The sequence below is a fragment of the Dryobates pubescens genome, chromosome 5, assembly GCF_014839835.1.
Source record: "Dryobates pubescens isolate bDryPub1 chromosome 5, bDryPub1.pri, whole genome shotgun sequence".
NCBI lineage: Eukaryota > Metazoa > Chordata > Aves > Piciformes > Picidae > Dryobates > Dryobates pubescens.
Genome location: NC_071616.1, coordinates 35,159,571 through 35,177,790, shown reverse-complemented (window position 1 = coordinate 35,177,790; position 18,220 = coordinate 35,159,571). Strand labels below are relative to the sequence as shown.

Here is an 18,220-nt window from a genome sequence, read left to right as displayed (position 1 = left end):
TTGCCTTGTCAGTCCCTTCTGAAATAGCAGGAGATCCAATACATTGCTATTTCCAAATACAAAGTGCAAGACTCGGAATCTTACAGGATCTCTCAGTTATTTTTCTAGGCTGTCAAACAGCAACTGATTCCCAAGCTAGCAGCCTGTGAAATAATTCCTGCATCATGCTGCTGTCATGAACATTGGTCAGTTTGGTGGGAAGAGATTCTGAAGAACATAAGGATAACTGTACAGATCAGACAAAATGCTGAAGCCCACTACTCTGCCACTAACTGCAGCAAATATTGGCTAAGAGACAAAGGCTATAAAAGCATGGCAGACATACAGTTAAGCTTTACCTGGTATCATCTTCCTGGTCCCAGTAATCCAAAGGTTAGATTGCCTGGTCTCGAGATTGTATATTGCTGTTTAATAACTTGTGATTTTCTTCAGTGACTTATCTCCCCAGCTGGACTTCTGGTATTCATAACATTCTGTGGCAATAAATTGTCCAGCTTAATTGGTGTAGGGAAAAAAAAAACCTTCTTTTTGCTTGTTTTACTCCTGCCATTTGCTAATCTTGTGTGCTAATCGACAATTTGTTGCCCCCCCATTCTTCTGTGGAGTGAATGAACATGCCCAATCCCATTTTCCACGACAGAAGTAATTTCATAGAGCTCTGTGACATTCCCTCCCTATTGTCTATCTTTCCAGGCTGAAGAGTCCTTTGATGTCCTGGAAAATATTTGAAGGCATTTTTCAAAATGCTTTGGTGAAGGACTCTCTTCCCCTGGGAAGTGCTGAGCATTTGAAAGTCTCTTCACTGACACCTCCTGGACTGGACTGGTTCAGCTGGCACAGAGTAGAGGAAAGGTTCTTTGTAAGTGATTGTGGAAGAGTGGAATTTTCAAAACTGTAATGGACTCTTCTGGAAAACTCTTGGATAGGATTTGTAAAGCAAAATGTTCTTAGACCCCACAGTAGCCTTATTCAGGCTGCACCATATACAGGGCTCTGGAGCACCATGCTGGAAGGGATTCAGCCTGCCAGCTAAACAGGGCTGGGCTGCTGAGACATCTTCTATTAGTGATCCTTCATCCCAGTGCATCCTAAATTTGTCCTGAACAGACTACTGATACATGATGTGGTGCTTCATCTGCTGTGGTCACTACATCAGAGTGCAGCCACCACATTCCACTCAGGATGACATCACTGGGTCAGGAAGGGGCATTGTGATTTCAGCTCCTGCTCCAGGGTACCTTGTTAGCAGCCTTTGTGGAGAGGGAAGGGAATATCCCTCTCTCTGGAGTGGGCAGGGTGAAACCAGGCGGTAATATTTGATCATTTGCTGCAACAGATGGATATAAAAAGGTTGGGATTAAGAGGCAGTATATTTCAAAAGAAATTAGCTAGCAAGGCACGCACATTTAACGTTTATGGTTTGGAGATTAAGACATCAGGCTGGAACTTGGGATATCTGGGTTAAATCCCAGCTCTGCCATAGGCTTCTCATAACATGCTGGGCAGGTCATGTAAGGTAATACTTTCAGAAAGGACTCAGGATTTGGGAGCTTAAATCCAATTGACTTTCAGTAACTTCCTCAGTGTTTAAGGACAGATTCACAAAAAATACTGAGGCATTCTGATACTCACCATTGCAGCAGAGCTGGTGTATGCCACAGACCTCCAGCCGAGCATTGTGTGCTTTGGGAAGGCACTTCAGCATGTGAGGAGACCTGGCGGTGACAGCTGGGGACTCCCATAAAGCTGAGTGTGCAGGGCCTGCAGTGGATGTGCACCTCCTACAGCAGCACTCTGGGCTTAATGATGGTCTCTAGGTGCCACCTCAGCACAAATACATACTAATAAGTGCCTAAGTAGATAGATCCTGTTAGAGCTTTTGTATCATCTCCCTGAGGTGTGAATACTAATACCAACAATCATGGAAAGGTTTTACATATTTAAAACTGAACAAGTTTCATTCTTTAAATGGTGAGGACTCCATTTCCAGACAGAGAAGTACAGAGGCACCTTCATGGGCTGGCTGAGCACATACCTGATGGGAACTGGCTGTGCAGAAGGCTAGTGAGGGAATCTACTGCGTGCAGGGACACTGCTCACCTGTACAGCTGTAAACCTGCAGCTGGCTGTCCTGCTCCTCTTTTTAAAAGAGCAGCCCTAAAATTCCTTTTCTCTTTTAAATATTTATTAAACCTGTCTGGAAACTATGCTTGTTTCATCTCCTGCCAGTGTTACAGATGGTAAGAGCCAGTTTGAGAAGGCCCTTTGAGACCAGCTGTGGCTTGAAAGAAGCTTGAGAATTCTATATTGTGTGGGCTCTGAGACTATCCTAGACCTTTGCTTGCTAATTACACATCCCAAACCCATGGGTAGAGTTTTTAAGGGCATTTATTAGCTAGGTGCTTGTGAGCAGGAAGAGCCTGCAGCCTGCTCCAGGAACTCACTGCACACATGAAATGGCTGCAGCCTCCACCCCTTGGGAAGGATCCTGCTCTCTGGCAGGCAACAAGGGAGCCTCACTCACCTCTGCTCCCAAGTCATACAGACTCTTGCTTGCTTTTGCCTGTCTGGGACACACAGCCTGCATCAGAAGTACTAGCTGCCTCCAGCGAGCTGTGAAAAGAGAATTTCATAATGAATGAGGGTGATTTGCTAAGTGGGGGGTCCTGGAACCCAGCTGTAATGGTGCTCCTGCTTTATCTCAGCCTCACAGCTGCTCATGTAATGGCCTGGCTGTGATCTACTCCCTCCCCCATGTGCACACTCTACCCTTACGCTCCTGGAGGAGCTGTCAATTCGCAGGCCCCGTTGCAGTCCCTCACCTCGCTGCCCTCACCTGCAGCCTGTGGGTCTGCACAAATTCCCTCTTGAGTTGCAGCTGGCTCTGTGACTGCCAACCTGACTTTCATATTTTAAATATCAAGTTTTTAAAAGCAATACTTCTGCCCAAAAGAACTCCTAGAGGCAGCTGTCTTCAAAGGAGGTTTCCTCAAAAAAATATAGTGACACAAGAATATTGTCTGTATTATTCCCCTTAAGATATCCTCTCTTTGGCTGATACACAAACTTTACATAAAGGAAAAAGTCTTTCTTTTTACTAAACTGAAACAAGAGCCTCAAAATCCAGAAGTGAGTTAGGAAAAAAAGGGTGGGGGTTAAAGAGAGAAAAATCTTTTTTTCTCTTGGGACATGAACGTCAATAGGTTTGAATTATGGACCTGCTGTAATTAAAAACCACATAACTAGTTGCTTTTAAATGCAGTTGTTTTTACTTAATTGATTTTGCTGCCAGGACCAAAGGGAATTAATTAAATAAATAAAATGCACCTTCCTAGTGAATTACTGGAGGCAGCTGAGTCTCTGTTGGAATCTAATTGCTGCAAATGCTCCAGTTTGTTGCTAGCAGTGGTTTTCTGTAGAAGGTACTGGGAGAGAAGGGGTAGGGTGGTGTGGGAGGGGGCTCATTCCCTGGCAGCTGCAGGAGGGAACAGTCTGCTCCTTGTATAGTATTTTTCTTCGTTGTCAGCAAAAAGAATATTCCTTCAAGTGCTTTGCATGAAGACTTTGCTTAGAAAGTCTTTATTCATAGTTAATTACTAGCTCTCTGCAGCTCCCATCCTTAATTACCTTTTAAAAAGCAGGTTACAAAAATGCACTGACATTCCTTCTTTTTTGTTACTGCATAAATTACAAGCTTCTCAGCTGCTTGCCCAAAACCAGTCCAGCCTGCGGGAAGAGTGGGACAGGTTTCCTTTGTTGACTTATTGATACCTCAGAGCCTATTTGCACCTTGCTCTGCAGAGCAGGACAGAAACCCTTAACTAGCATTACATGAACTAGCTCCATGCCTGAAGCTTCATGAGTGTGTTGGCACTCCCTCTGAGCTAACTAACGGTGCAGAGCTAGTCACTAGCAGCTACCACACTACTGTAGTAACTGTTTATAGGGCTCAAGCTGTCCAGTGCTGCACTGAGAGTCTCTAACAGGGTGCTGTGTTATGAAGGGAAGATGAGCCTTTGCCCACCTCCCATTGCCACACCCATGGCTGCCTTGGTTTTTGCATTCTGTTCATTCACCTGGTAAATCTATGTCTTCATCTGCAACTTTTCTTATAGTCCAGTCCTGAATTTCACAGTCAGAACTGCTAATAATTTCCTCTCCTGCCCATGAAGTGCTTTGCCGTCCCCACTTGGTGCTTTTTCTGAGCTGAGAGCACTGGTTCCTTTTATTGGATGTGTGTGAAAGTCTATCATGCTGTCTTTGTTTAGCCAATTGTGTTACCCAGTGACACCCCATGTCCCTAGCAAGAGGAACTTGGAAAAGGAAAAGGCACACATGGACTGAAATGGAAACAGATTTAACAAAAGAAAATAATAACCCTCTTCATACTAACAGAAAGTACACAAGCTTGTATTCGGGCAGTGTAGTGGTTGTGAGCTGTGCACTTGCAGTGAGTGCAAGATGTCAAGCACTGTGAGCACCACAGCTTCAGTGAAAACATCGAGGGTCACAGTGAACAGGAATGTTAGTTTTGGGAGCAGAATGATGGGCAAGACTCTCCAGGGACTGTCTTTATACTGAGCGTGATGTTTGTGGTACGGAATACGCGTGTTGGCCAGCTTCAGTCAGCTGCTTTTGCTCCTCCTAGCTTTAGCATCTGTCTAATTTAAAGCTGCTAAAGACCTTGATAACTATGTGGAGACCTGCTTACCATGGCTAGCCATAAACAAACCCATGGTGTCTTAGCAACTTTGTTCTCACTGAATTGGGTGCTGCAGTCTTCTCAGAAATACTCTTTTCCTGGCTATAAAACTGGTTCTGATTCTAACCCGGTGAAGCCAGGACACACGTCAAACATATTTTCAGGGCAAATCATCAAAGGTGCAAACTGCAATTTTTGTCCCCATGCCCACCCCCTTACCATTGCTTCTGGCCATATGCTGGCTTTGACCAAGTAAGCTCACTGCTGCTGCTGTAATGCTTGCAAACAATGAAGTGTCAGGTTTCAGGGGGTGATGATAGGTGGCATTAAAAATACATGCAAAAGAAATACATGCAAAGGGAGAGCCATTGACTTCTGCATGCAGTAGCAATCAAGGATGCTGGATATTACTGCTGCAAAACATTTTCAGGAGGGGTCCCTCACTTGCTGCCTGACTACTCCATGTCCTAGATGAAATGTACTACTGGGGTCTGCCACGGATTTCCATGAACAAAATATCTCCGGGGCACTTCCACGCTTGGCAGGTTTCATTGGGAGGCCAAGCAGCAACAAGGCTCAGGTCTTACGAGAGGTAGTATCAAAGGGATGAGCCTCCCCAGCTTTGGCACTTGCTGTCTTTGGCCTGTGGCAGGGCTTTCCATAGGACAGTGTCTGGTACCCCAAAGCTGATACCTCTGTCTCTTTTCCTGGCAGATAGAAGAGCTGTTCCTGAGTTTTGAGGACACTCCCTTAGGAGCAGCATCACTCGCTCAGGTGCACAAGGCAGTCCTGCAGGATGGAAGAACGGTGGCAGTGAAAATCCAGCACCCGAAGGTCCAAGCCCAGAGCTCCAAGGATATTTTGCTTATGGAGGTAAAACTAGCTATTGACTTGATTTACAGAGCAATTGCCTTCAAAACCTGTGGGAGATGCATTTACCCGTGATGTAAGCAGGTGTAACACCATCATCCTGCAGCCCTGAAACCTCCAAATGTAAGTGTTGTCTTATGGGAATGATACAGAAAGCTGATGAGGATTACAGTGCAAGTGATTGTGTGGAAGGAGAAGCTGAGCAAGAAGGTAAGAGTGAAGGGGGCAGAATGAGATGATAGGTAAACACGAATGACAACAGATTAAGTCCATATGAGATTTGAGAACTAGAACGTGAGTCTTGAAGTCTCTCTTCAGCCTGTGTGCCCATCAACTGCTTGATTAAACAAATCTCAGTTGCCCTTGCATTCAGGGCTGTGTGGCCAAGGAATGATCATTCTTTAGGGTTAGCATGTTTTCAGTTACACTCCAGTATGGATTCAACAGTGGCTAAGGTTGCTGTGATTCAGCATTTTTTCTTGAGCTGCAGCTTAGTGCTGAGTTGGTTGATGCTGGAAACAAACACAGTGAAACATGGAGAGGATCACCCAACACAGGCAGAATCACAAATGAGAGATTCAGTTAGGCAAGAATCACAGAATCACCCAGGTTGGAAGAGACCTCAAAGATCATCAGTTCCAACCTGTCACCACAGACCTCATGACTAAACCATGGTACCAAGTGTCACATCCAGTCCCCTCTTGAACACCTCCACGGATGGTGACTCCACTACCTCCCTGGGCAGCACATTCCACTCTCAGTGAAGAACTTTCTCCTCACTTTGAGCCTAAACTTCCCCTGGCACAGAGGTTTCAGTGCCTGTCTCCTGGTCCTCTGCTGAATGGTGGGTACCATTCGTGTTCTCAGTACCATGCTGTAGCTTTGGCCAAACTTCCCCTTGTTAAAGCAGGGAGCTGGGGAAATGGGGATAAGGTTGAGGTGAGGGAGAGGCAAAGGATTAGGTCTGTAAATGGTAATGCTAAAGCTAAAAGCTCTCCTAATAGGCATATCCATATGTGTAGTGCAGTAATGTGTGTATCCGCTGTCATACAGGTACACCCAGGGGAATAAAGAGGGGAACCTTAAGCTGATGGGGGGTCTAATAAGTTTTTAGAGTGAGCTGCTGATGCAGTGACACAGAGTTCTCCAACACAGGAGATCAGGAATCAAAGATGCTGCCAGCACCCTCTCAGAGAAGAGTGTAACTCTGCTTCTTTGGGCAGCTAAAACGCTCTGCTTTGAGCAATCCTGGCTAGTCTGCAAAGAAGCACAGCTGGTTCCAGCTGGAGCACATACTTTTGCAGCTGAACATTTATTTTGGACTCATAGTGAAAAAAAAATTGGTTCAATAAAGATATCCCAGTTAGATTAGATATGTCTGTTGCAGAGCTTCTTTGAGAGCACAGAACTGTTTGAACTGGCTTTGGGTCCAGCTGTAGATGTGGAATTGATTCAGGTCTGACTGTAGTGATCTGCCCAGAGTTTGCTTTTGTGAGTCATCACAGGTACAGCAATTCTCAAGGGGCTTATGGCATCCTTCACTCCTGGCCAGGACAGGATGGCAGAAACAAAGCAGTTAAAGAAGGACTAACAGGTAATGAAAGGCTGTAAGACCAGGACAATAAGAGAATTGTGTATGAATGAGCCACCCATCTACACCCACTTTGGGATAGTTGTCCTTTTGACAGTAGGTGTCACAGGAAAAATCTTTCCTCACACCATGCTGCTGTGATTCCTGGTTATATTGGCAGGCACGTTTGAACAATTTGAGAATGATTCCTTTATTTTCTGCTTTTAGACTAATCCTCATAGAAAACCTGAAACTAAACCAGTGTGTTTGCTTTTTTGCAATATATTATTGTCCTTCCTCTACAGACAGTCTAGCTTGTCATCCTTGAGATCTGTGGAGAAGTAGCTCACAACATGACACAATGCAGTCTTGTTTTTAAAGGGTCTCTTATGGAGTGTTGGCTTACATGCATAATTGTATCCTTGTGTGAGGTTATTTTTGTGTAGGCTGAAGTGAAAGCCAGATGAATATGCACTGAAGGTCTGGTTCTTAAGAATCAGACATTCCAGTTAGATGGGAGGTTGATTTACATATTGATGGAGATGGTCAGGTAGCTTAGCCTGGAGAGGAGGAGACTCAGGGGTGACCTTATTGCTCTCTACAACTACCTGAAGGGAGGTTGTAGACAGGTGGAGGTTGATCTCTTCTCGCAGGCAGCCAGCACCAGAACAAGAGGACACAGTCTCAGGCTGCACCAGGGGAGGTTTAGGCTGGATGTTAGGAAGAAGTTCTACACAGAGAGAGTGATTGGCCATTGGAATGGGCTGCCTGGGGAGGTGGTGGAGTCACCATCATTGGAGGTGTTTAGGAGAAGACTTGATGGGGTGCTTGGTGCCATGGTTTAGTTGATTAGGTGGGTTGGATTAGTTGATAGGTTGGACACGATGATATTGAAGGTCTCTTCCAACCTGGTTTATTCTATTCTATTCTATTTAGAGACTAATGGGAAGGAGCCTGAATGGAAAAAGCTAGATGGAAGATTCCTAAATTCATTTGAAGTTTCATGGCATCAGTACTGACTCTTTAAAAATCGGTACAGCATCTGATAAATCCAGAGGGAGATACCGAGATACCTCTTCTTATTTTGGTACCTATTTCAAGATCATATGCTAGACTGATGTCAGAAAGAGGAGAGGCCAGATATTTGTTAAGTATGTCCCTGCTGATGGTCAAATTGGCAAATGGGTTCAAAAGAGCATTTAAAGAATTTAAAGAAAGCCAAAACCAATGCACGTTGGACACCCATGAAATAATTGTGCAGCCTCTATGAAGTTTATGTGTATGTTCACGAAGATCACCGAGTGAGATAGATTTGAAAGGATTTAAGCCTCTAGATATGACAGTAGAAAAATCATTCAATAGTGTCTGGAACCTGGTGATTACATTTTTAAAGGAACACTGAGTTTGAAACTTACATTTAGATAAGGGAAGTGGAGACAGGGGTGGAGAACAAAATGCTTTCACGCGGCTGAACAGGAACAGCGATGATTCATAAATTTCTTTCTTTCCATGCATGTCAATGATAGCAGCTTTCTGCGTGGTCTTTAAACATTCTTCCTGCCATGCAGGAATTCCCACCTCAGTGGTGAAGGTCTAGAAGGTGAAAGTGTCCAGAAACACACACTGACAAGTCTATTTTAATTCTCAGATGGGTGTACAGAGCAAAGATAAAGACAGCAATGTGGATTGAATTCTTTATGCTTTATTTTTGTTTTATGACTCAGGTAGTTAGGTAAAAAGCCCACAGAATGTTTTGTTTTCCTTAAGATGTGGTCCAGACTGTCAGCTGGTGTCATTTTGTGACTGATTCTGAAACTGGCCCTTCACTGGAACAGAAAACATGCTTGACTGCTGTGCAGCTTTGATTATGCCATCCAGTCACATAGTCTTCATCTTCTTCAGGAAGGACTGCCCATTACTCACCCCTTAAATGTTGTTTTAAGCAAAGATTTCCAGAAAGAGACCCTGTGTAGCAGAGTACCTAATGCCTTTAAGAAGAGGAGGATGTCAGGTGGTCGATACGCGGTGCTTGGAAAACACCAGCTCAGCATTGCTGAGGATGCCTGTGACTGATGCTGAGGAGCAGCGTGCCCTCTGACCCTCACCAGAGGCGTCCTTTAAAGATATGTAGCCTACTACCTGTATCCAGATGCCACAGTCTTCTGTGAACTGGCCAGTGGATTTTCTGTGCTAGCAAAACTCTTGCTTAGCAGTGGAAAGGAGTAACATTAAAAGTCAGCACTCAGAAGAAAGTTGCTCCTGGGCCACGCCATTGGTGAGATCTAGCCGGGTGGTCTTTTCTCCAGGGCTTTGCTCTTTTTCTTCTAGTCAGCAGGGCTCCCTGTGGTGTCTGTGCTGTCATTTAACTCCCAGGTGTGCCTTTGTGGAAAGGCAAGTCAAAATTTGTGTTGCATGACCAAAGCATGACGCCATGTGTTGCACTGTGAACCCTACAAGCACTTGGGGCATAAGCTAGGGATGTTGTAAATGACGTGGAAGAGTCCTATCACAGCATTATCTGTAGCTGCATGATTTTGGAGCCAGGATGCAGCTGATTGTTTCCTTGTTCTCAGGTTCTCCTCTTGGTTGTGAAGCAGATCTTTCCAGATTTTGAGTTCATGTGGCTGGTGGAAGAAGCTAAGAAGAATCTGCCCTTGGAGCTGGATTTCCTCAATGAAGGCAGAAATGCTGAGAAGGTTGCTCATATGCTCAAGAAGTTTGACTTCCTGAAGGTGAGGAAACACATATTTCTATGTATGTACATTAATAGTCTGACTTTAGGCATCTTGTGCACCTCATTCACCACTTAGAGGAACGATACAGAGGGAGAATGGAGCTCATTCTCTGTGTGTTGTTCATCCTAAACTGCTCTGCTGATACCAACCCGAAACTTCTCTGAGACAGGCATCATCCTTATCAGTTACCGGCTGTAGGCACCGTATACTGGATGAGCAGTGGTGACTTGGGGCCAGCTGTCTCTGGATCCTGCTACTTGTTTTCCCAGCATTTCTGAACTGGTCCAGAGACTTGTGAGTTTTCCATTCTTTATTGAGCCATCTGATGGTACCTCTTTCCTGGGCTCAACTGAGGACAAGAAATGGATATAAACCAGAAAAGCTAGACTGAAGCTGATGGTGTCAAGTAGGACTGGGAATGCTGTATATCTCAGGAGGAAGCATGATCTTTCCTCCTTCAAAAAAGTACATTTTCAATCTGGAATTGAGCATTCAGCCTTCGTACATGTTCATGGCTTATGTATTCATGTTGTCTTCATACACAAAGTCAATTGCACCAACATTTTGCTCTCCCCCACAGACACTCTTGCCCCATCTGCCCTGCTGCTGCACTAAGGTCACTGACAAATGTGTCAAGTACAGCCAGTCATGTACACATCTCATTCTTGGAAAGACCTGAGCCCCTGTCTTGAAGCTTGCACATGCACACCTCTCTTGCTGATGCACAAGAAGCAGAAGCCTCTGCTGTGTGCATTCTGGACATACACAAGTATAATCAAGCACACATAGTGCTCTGGGCACAGTCACTTATGTACCTGCTTTTGCACATGCACAAAGGCAGTAAAAAATGCCCCCTCCTTTGGACCCTCCTGCATACACACATCAAAATGAGGTTCTCAGCTCAGGTTTATGCAGAAGTCCCAAAATGGAAGTGACAAATACCTGAAATCAGGTGAGTTTTGTTAGACTTTGCAGGCTGGTGCATCTTTTTATCCTTGTTTCCCCCATTTAAGGGCTATAATTCCTTGTTACCTGACTCCAGCTTTTGGGAAGTCCTGGAGCCCTGTAGCAGCAGTGGCCTTCCCATAGACACAGATAGCTAAAAGCCACCAGGGCTACAGAAGGTCAAAGGACAATGATTTTGCTGAGTGGGCGCTTATCAGAAGTGATGCACCTTGAAGAGCTGTATCCGTTGCAGCCGTAACTAGGATACAGTGAAGTAAATCCCCATGGAGACAGCCAATTACCTCCTCACTGGGTTAAGGAGCTATCATGATATCAATATGTGTAACAATAACAAATGGCTTGAGATGGCTAAGTAATGGATCCTCCTGTCTGACCTGCCAATTCAGAGACATGTTCATCACCCAAAGGCAACAGAAGAATTGGGCTCCTGTATCATTAATTTTCCTAAACATGCTAGAAAGCTGAGAAGTAGATTTTGTGCTGTGAACCTGTTTGAGCTTTTAAAGCCACAGATAAATTGTTTCCATGCACTAGCATTACAGGCAAACATCTGTGAGTAATTAAAAAAATCACTGCAGAATTTGGCTGAGAGTGAGAAAGGCATCTCCAAATGCATGGATAGTACTTTACAAGCCCACTGACTTGCATCTGTAAATCTTGAGACAAGAACGAGTGTCACCTGAAATGATCTAAGGCAGCAGGGATCAGTGAGCTGGATGGTCTGGGGAACTGTTTCGGTTTGCTTTCACACCTATCTGACTGTAAAGAATGGACATCCAGATAAGCTGGGAAGGCTGTGAGAACCTGAGCTACAGTGGCCTGTCTTGTTCCTCTGGTTTCTGTCACACCAGATGGACAGGACCTCTTAATTCTGCTGGTCCTGCCCCAAGATGCTGGACCCTTGCAGTATATGAGTCCTGAGTCCATGGATGAGTCAGGCAGGTAAGGAGAGGGGTCTACACAGCTGTCTCTCCTTTAGAGGATCCAGAATGTGCAACTCTACTGGGGCATAGTAAAAAAGATGTGTGGAACTCCCTTACACCTTTAGTAAAATGTACCTGTGTGGCTTTACCCATGTGCAAAAGCAAATCTGGACAGCTTGGGAGGTAGTCAGCACAGTGATGTGAGCAATATCCAAAGGGAATGTCAGCAAAGGACTCTCTACAATAGAGGCTGCAGCATGGAAAGAATGTGGCAGGAGAAAGAAGCTGGAAAAGAGGGAGCCAGTCACTGCCTCCCTGGATGACACTAGGCCTCTTATTGTTATCTCACCTCAGTTTGATTTATTGTGGATTGAATGACAAGTGCTTTGATATTTTACATTTGTTGCTGTGTCACACTGACAATAAGATAGTTAAGGATCTCCCAGGGCTTCTGTGACAAGCCCCTTATTTCTGACACTTGGTTTTCAGTTGCAGATGACCTAACTATACAGGGTTTGTCAGCTCAAAGGCATTTGTGTTCCATGGGGCCCTGCAGACGTACAGTTTATGATGATGGTTTATCATTTTTAGAGCTGCTTAAGTAGGCCCTGGGCATAGCAAATGAGATAAATGAGATGCAGTTTCTGTCTAAAGGACCTGAGTGGATGATTCAGAAACTTGAGATAGGTACTAGTTAGGCAGCCCAGCTAGAGGAGCTGCAGAGCAGGTAAAGCCCTTAGAAATCATTGGATGTGGGAGGTGGTCAAAATCTTGTGGAGTGTGGCCAGAAATGTGCCATAAGGACATATCCTGCTGTTGTGTTATCCTTGCACACATTGCTGCTGTCCTGGTGAAGAGGCCTATAAATGGATTTAGCTCCCTTGTTCTCAGGGAGAAAAACAAGTCCTTGTTTCAGCCTGTTCCATTTTTACTTTTTCTGGGCTTTGTGTTATGTATTCTCTTTGCTTTCCCAACCTGTTGTTTGACCTAACCCATCTGTTCCTGTTTCAGGTCCCCAGGATCTACTGGGAGCTCTCATCAAGGCGTGTCCTCCTCATGGAATTTATGGAAGGGGGACAAGTGAATGACAGGGCCTACATGGAGAGGAATGGCATCAATGTCAATGAGGTAGTTACTCAGCCATCCCTGAGTTGGGTGAGGTGGGCAAAGCAAAACTGATGTTGACATCAGCTGACATTGATCCAAAGCAGAGGCTAATGTGACAGGAGGGAATGGAAAAGAAAGCACACACAGATGTGAACAGAGCAATCAATCTAAGAGGTCTCAGTTCCTGTGCTTCTGGGAAAAGTCCATATCCCTTTTTGGGGAACACTGTCATGGACACTGCACAAAAGGTCTTCAGAAAGCCAGAGCACGAAAGATGACCATGCTCTTATATCACATACACCCACAGTTTATTCCAGAATGATAGTTCCTGTTCTCCTAAAGGAACAGCTTCAGCTTCTGGTTCATTTTGTCTCTCTTCCATCCCTCTTTCTTCTGCATTTACTTTCTTCTGGACAAATGCATCTATCACCTTATGCAGGAGATATGGGTTTTACATGATCATTTATTAGAGTGCTGGAGCCCTTAGCCATGGTATAATGCTCTGACATGGATTGTTTTCTTCTGTTTTCCAAAGCCTCATTTTTTCTTTTGGATGCAGTGGTTTTCTTCATTGCTTCCTGGTCCTACATTGCTGTGTAGTTTTGCAGTCCTTCATTAAACAGACTTCATCCCTCCAGTGAATGAGATTGTGTGTGAGGCATGAAGGTAGAAGAGCACTTTGGATTCTCTGTGGCTGAAGGATTCTTGAGGAAAAGAAGGCATTACATCCCAGAAGGATTGGGAAGATGTCAGGGGAAAGGGTTTTCAGCCACTGGACAGTGTGTCAAGCCACAACTCTCAGTCAGTGAGTGTTTCCCTCAGTGAGTGCTGCTTCCCTTGTGCCCTGTGAATGAGCTTCAAAGATGCACTTGGTTGCCTGGTCATCCAAGAGCTGCGGCATAAAATCAACTGTAGGTAGTCTGTCCATCCACTTACCTCTGAAATATGAAAGTTCCTCTCTCTCTGCTCTTCCTCTGCCCCCTTTCTATCCATGGCAAAGTTCATGTGCCATCAGTTAGAGACATGCCAAAGACCTCTCAAGAGATGGGGAAATTTGAGGTTGAGTTTGGTGCGCCCCCAAAGGGTTAACTGTATTTTCTCAGCTGCCTCCCTGTGTCAGGAGGTGCCTTTTTCTCTGCCTAAAGAACTCAGCAAAAACAGAGGTGGAGGATTGGGTAACCTGCCTCTTTCTTTGCTTGTTTCTCTTCACGTTTTTCTCTGCTCTTGCACCTTGCAGAACTCAGTGAGAGATTTTCTGGTAACCTCTGCAGGTAGAAAGGCAGCCATCTTCTCACGTGTTTCTCCACTGAAACACAGGAGAGAAAAGTTAAGGTTAAAGTAGATTCTGAAACAGTTTTCCATTGTAACTGTGATGAACAAGCCAAGGTCAATACTGAATGACACTTTATTCTCTGCAAGATAGGTGGTCCATTTTCATTTAAGGGACTTCTTAGATTAATAGAAGGTTACCCATAGATAGCATGGTCTCTCATGTCTCCATCAAGAAGAATTTGGAGCATTTATATCACTGTTTCTCCTCTTCCCTCTCATCGGGGCAATCCAGAGGTAATTGTCAGCTGATCAGAGGTAGAAACAATTCCTTCTCTGTTTTGTGCTGATGATCTTTCTTTGTGTTTACCAAGGTAGGTACCTGGATGCACCTGGTCTACCAAGAACACCATAGTGTGACTGTTGAGAACATGGCAGCTCATGGAATTTGCTATCAATAGAGATTTAAGAAGGCCTTGTCCATGGCAGAATGTACAGTCAGCTCCATTCAGCTGGAGAAGTCTACTGGTCAGAAGTGACAAAGTTGTTAATTTGAGTTAATCCTAGCCTTTTTTCTACTATAAAGACAGGTCAGGTCTAGCCCACTGCACTCGGATACAACAGTTGACTGTTTTGAGCTGCACTTCCTCACAGTACTTTAACAGCAGATTCATTCTAAGGTTGAGGTAGCTAGGATAGTGTAGCTTCCTGAGGCTTTGGCTTCTACTTTGGATTTTCTTAAATGGCAAAGTTATCTGGAGAAGCCTGGGGAAGAACATTCTTTGCAACCTTCTGTAGCTTTCCCCAACCAGTCATGGTGGAGAATTTGGTGACTTCAGCCTTTCAGTGGGACGTTTTCTGCCAATATGTGCCAAAATAAAGTAGAAAAGCAGCTAATTTCAGTTCTTCTAGCTTGCAGAGGCTTTTTCTTCTAGTATGAGAGATTTGGGGTGAAAATTCATCTCCTTTTTTTGACCATTCATGCCTTTGAGAAGGTAATTTTGGTGACCTTTTGGCACAATAGGTTCTGTGCAACAATGAAACCACATATTTTGCTGATTCCGAGCTGGTCTCTAAACGATGGCTAAGATGGAACTTAAAAAAGATTGGCAGCAGGCTTCTACTGCAAAGATGAAGCTTCAGAAGTTCTGGCAATCTGTCACGTATAGGATGTTACTCAGCTCAGTGGTAGGACTGAGTTTCTGCCAACACTGTCAGTGCCTGCATTGAGCTGTTCATTCTTCCTTTGCTCTCTTCACACCCGAATTTTAATGATTAATTTCTACTGATTACCGATAAAGCAACAGTAGGAAGGAGGGAATACCAAGCCTGTCAGAATCATGTGATGGGGAATAAGGTCTGTTGTTATGGGCACAGTAAAATGAGGCAGGAGCAGTGCACATCACAGATCTACCCTCTGGCAAGGTGCAGCAGGTGGGGACAAATATGACCAAGGTCCATTTTCAGTTGCTGCTGTTAATATTTCAGGTAAAGAACTGCATAACATGGTGGTGAAGTGAGCAAAAGGCATCAAACACTGAAAGGACCATAAGGAGGGGCTTCAAAACTATGACATGGCTTATAAGATTCTGGCTTTCAAGGGATGCATTAGCTCCCTATGAATCACCTCAATCTGTTTATCTGTTGACCCCTCTGTCATCATACTCCATTTTGTTTTACTGGGTGGAAGAAGAAGAGTTTTTACTAAGCAGGATTTCTCTTGTCTGACAATGCAGCCTTGAAAAGCAAGCTGAGCCTCCCTCCTCTAAATGGAAAGGATCCCTGAGGTGAAAGCTTCCTTCAAACCAGGTTACTGACATTTACTTAATACCGTCTGTAGCAGGATTATCATTAAAGCTGCCCAAAAGCACATTAATCTCTCTGGATCCATGCAAGCGCTGGATTGTAATGGCATTTAATCAGAGAAGGCTTTGATTTCTAAAGACAAGTGCAAACACTGAAATATCTGCCTGTGGAACAGTTACTTATTCATGTGCAAGCGCAGCTGAGGATGAGCATGCAGCTAAGATATTGACAGTGGGAGGGAAGCCTGGAGAGCAGCGTTAGCAGGAAATGAGCTGGCATGAGTTTTGAGGGAAGACCGGGCTGTGGCAGGGTTAAGGGGGACATGTAGAACCTAGGCTGTTCCTGTTTTAAGACACAAGAGCTTTTACAGTACATTTGGCAGAGGTGGGTAGAAAGGGGAGGGAAACCAGACTGACATCTCAAGGTGTTTATAGCATACTGTATGCAGGAGGGAGGAAGGACAGCAAGGCTATGTAGAGCATGGACTTTGGAAGAGGATCACAAATGGCTTGTTTTGCACCCATTCTGATCTTACCTGGTTTACTTTGAGAGACCTTGTCTGTGTACAAATTGTATCATTATCTCTGATCCACTGCTTGGGTCCTCACTGTCCCTCTTTGTGGATGCTCTGCTTGCCTCTAGAGAGGCTGCTGGGTCAGCAGGCTGTGAGAGCTGTGGAGCTTACCAGATGCACTCATGCCATGTCCTCCAGCTAACCAGCCAGCTTAGTTAGCCAAGTGCGGAGTCCCCCATTATCATCCTGGCTTGGACTTAAGTCAGGGAAAGGAAACAATGCCATCTACTTCAGCTCACTAAGAGCCTGGTGATGAGCTGTGGATGATTCAGAACACAGGAAAAGTGTTTTGTCCAGCTGAGAAGTGAAAGCAAACAGCTAAGGTACTTAAGATGAGCTATTGTGTGCAATTACTGCCATCTGTCACCCCATCCTTCTGTGGCTTTTTGCTTCCTTCTGTTACTAAATGGGTTCTGCACTGGAATGGTATCTCTTATAAGGCTCAATAAAGAGCCAAGCTACCTTCTCATGGTTGACAGCTTTGCAACTTGAAATACACTTTCAGTGTGGGATTTACTCTTCTGCCAAGAGGCAGGAGCTGCTGCCTTGTAGCTGTTGAAATTTAAGTGGGATTTCCCAGGGTGGGATTCCTTTGTCAGGACAAGTGTGGAAACCTCTCATGTCTCAAGTATTTGTGCGTATAACACTCAAGTGTTAGTTGAAACGGAGCACAGAGAAGAACACTGTTTCTGGGCAAAAAGGCTTTTCTTGCTCTTTGCACCTACTGATTTAGTCTGGGGAGAGGTTTCCTTGCATATCCTCCAACATTTCCTCTTGTCTGAAGCTTGATGAAAATTTACAAGGTGCTGGTAAGCAAAGATGACCTCCAGCATTTCCAGCTTCTGAACTGTGCAAAGATTCCAGGTAAAAAGAGTTAAATTGCATACGAACCTGTTCCTTGCTGAAAGTCAGTCTGAAGCATCAGCGTCAGTCCATTGCTTGAATCTTGGAAACAAGGTTTATATTAAATCCAAGGAAACAGAACTACATTTAAAACCAAAGGAAAATGATCCCCATGGCTATTTCACATTCGAGAGAGGTACAAGAAGCAATTAAATAAATGACTGGTCTTCTCTACCTGTGTGCTTTTGAGAATCTGTAGAAACTTACCAAGTTAATCCCTCAGTTCCCTCAGCAGATGAGTCTAAATATTGTTCCCCACTTAAATGCCATGGAAGATGGGGCATTGAGCAGGAAAATAATTTCCTCAGTCCCCAACAGGGAGTGTGGCATATGCTGTTAGTACACTCCAGGAGTTCTAAAAACTATTCCTGTAGCTTAATGACATCATGTGTGTCCAGACATCACCTTGCTATGGTGGTAGATCAGTGCATAGAGATAGCACTGCATTAGAGAACACTGGGTTTTGATCCTCAGAACTGGATCACAGAAGGCAGATTGTGAAATCGGATCTCTTGTGTGTGGCCATCCTAATGTGCTGTGAACAGGAGCCATTTCAGAGCAGAGACACAGAGCAGGCTCCAAATTGTGGCTGTTTTCTATCCACACCCATTGCTAATTTGACACCATTTTAATTGGGCAGGATTGCCCTGGCAGGATTAAGCAAACTCTTGGATGAAGGCTGTAATAACAACAATGAAAGAAAGCAAAAACCCAATACACTCTTCAATCCAATTAACCTTCGATTAAGGTTCCAAAATCAATGGTATTATTTTGGCCTGAGGAGGTAATATTGAG

At 44.5% G+C, this 18,220-nt stretch overlaps 1 protein-coding gene across 3 annotated transcripts in view; it reads left to right on the top strand.

The window, feature by feature from the left end:
• The window catches only part of ADCK1 (aarF domain containing kinase 1), a 75,094-nt gene that overhangs the window by 43,571 nt on the left and 13,303 nt on the right, over nucleotides 1-18,220 (top strand). For all 3 annotated transcript variants that reach the window (XR_008462264.1, XM_054161987.1, XM_009909345.2), the window contains exons 5-7: nucleotides 5,417-5,575; nucleotides 9,716-9,874; nucleotides 12,778-12,894. Coding sequence is in view for 2 of the 3 variants with exons in the window: in XM_054161987.1 (XP_054017962.1) it covers nucleotides 5,417-5,575; nucleotides 9,716-9,874; nucleotides 12,778-12,894 (435 nt within the window). In the remaining variant the exon portion in view is untranslated. The remainder of the gene's footprint in view (nucleotides 1-5,416; nucleotides 5,576-9,715; nucleotides 9,875-12,777; nucleotides 12,895-18,220) is intronic.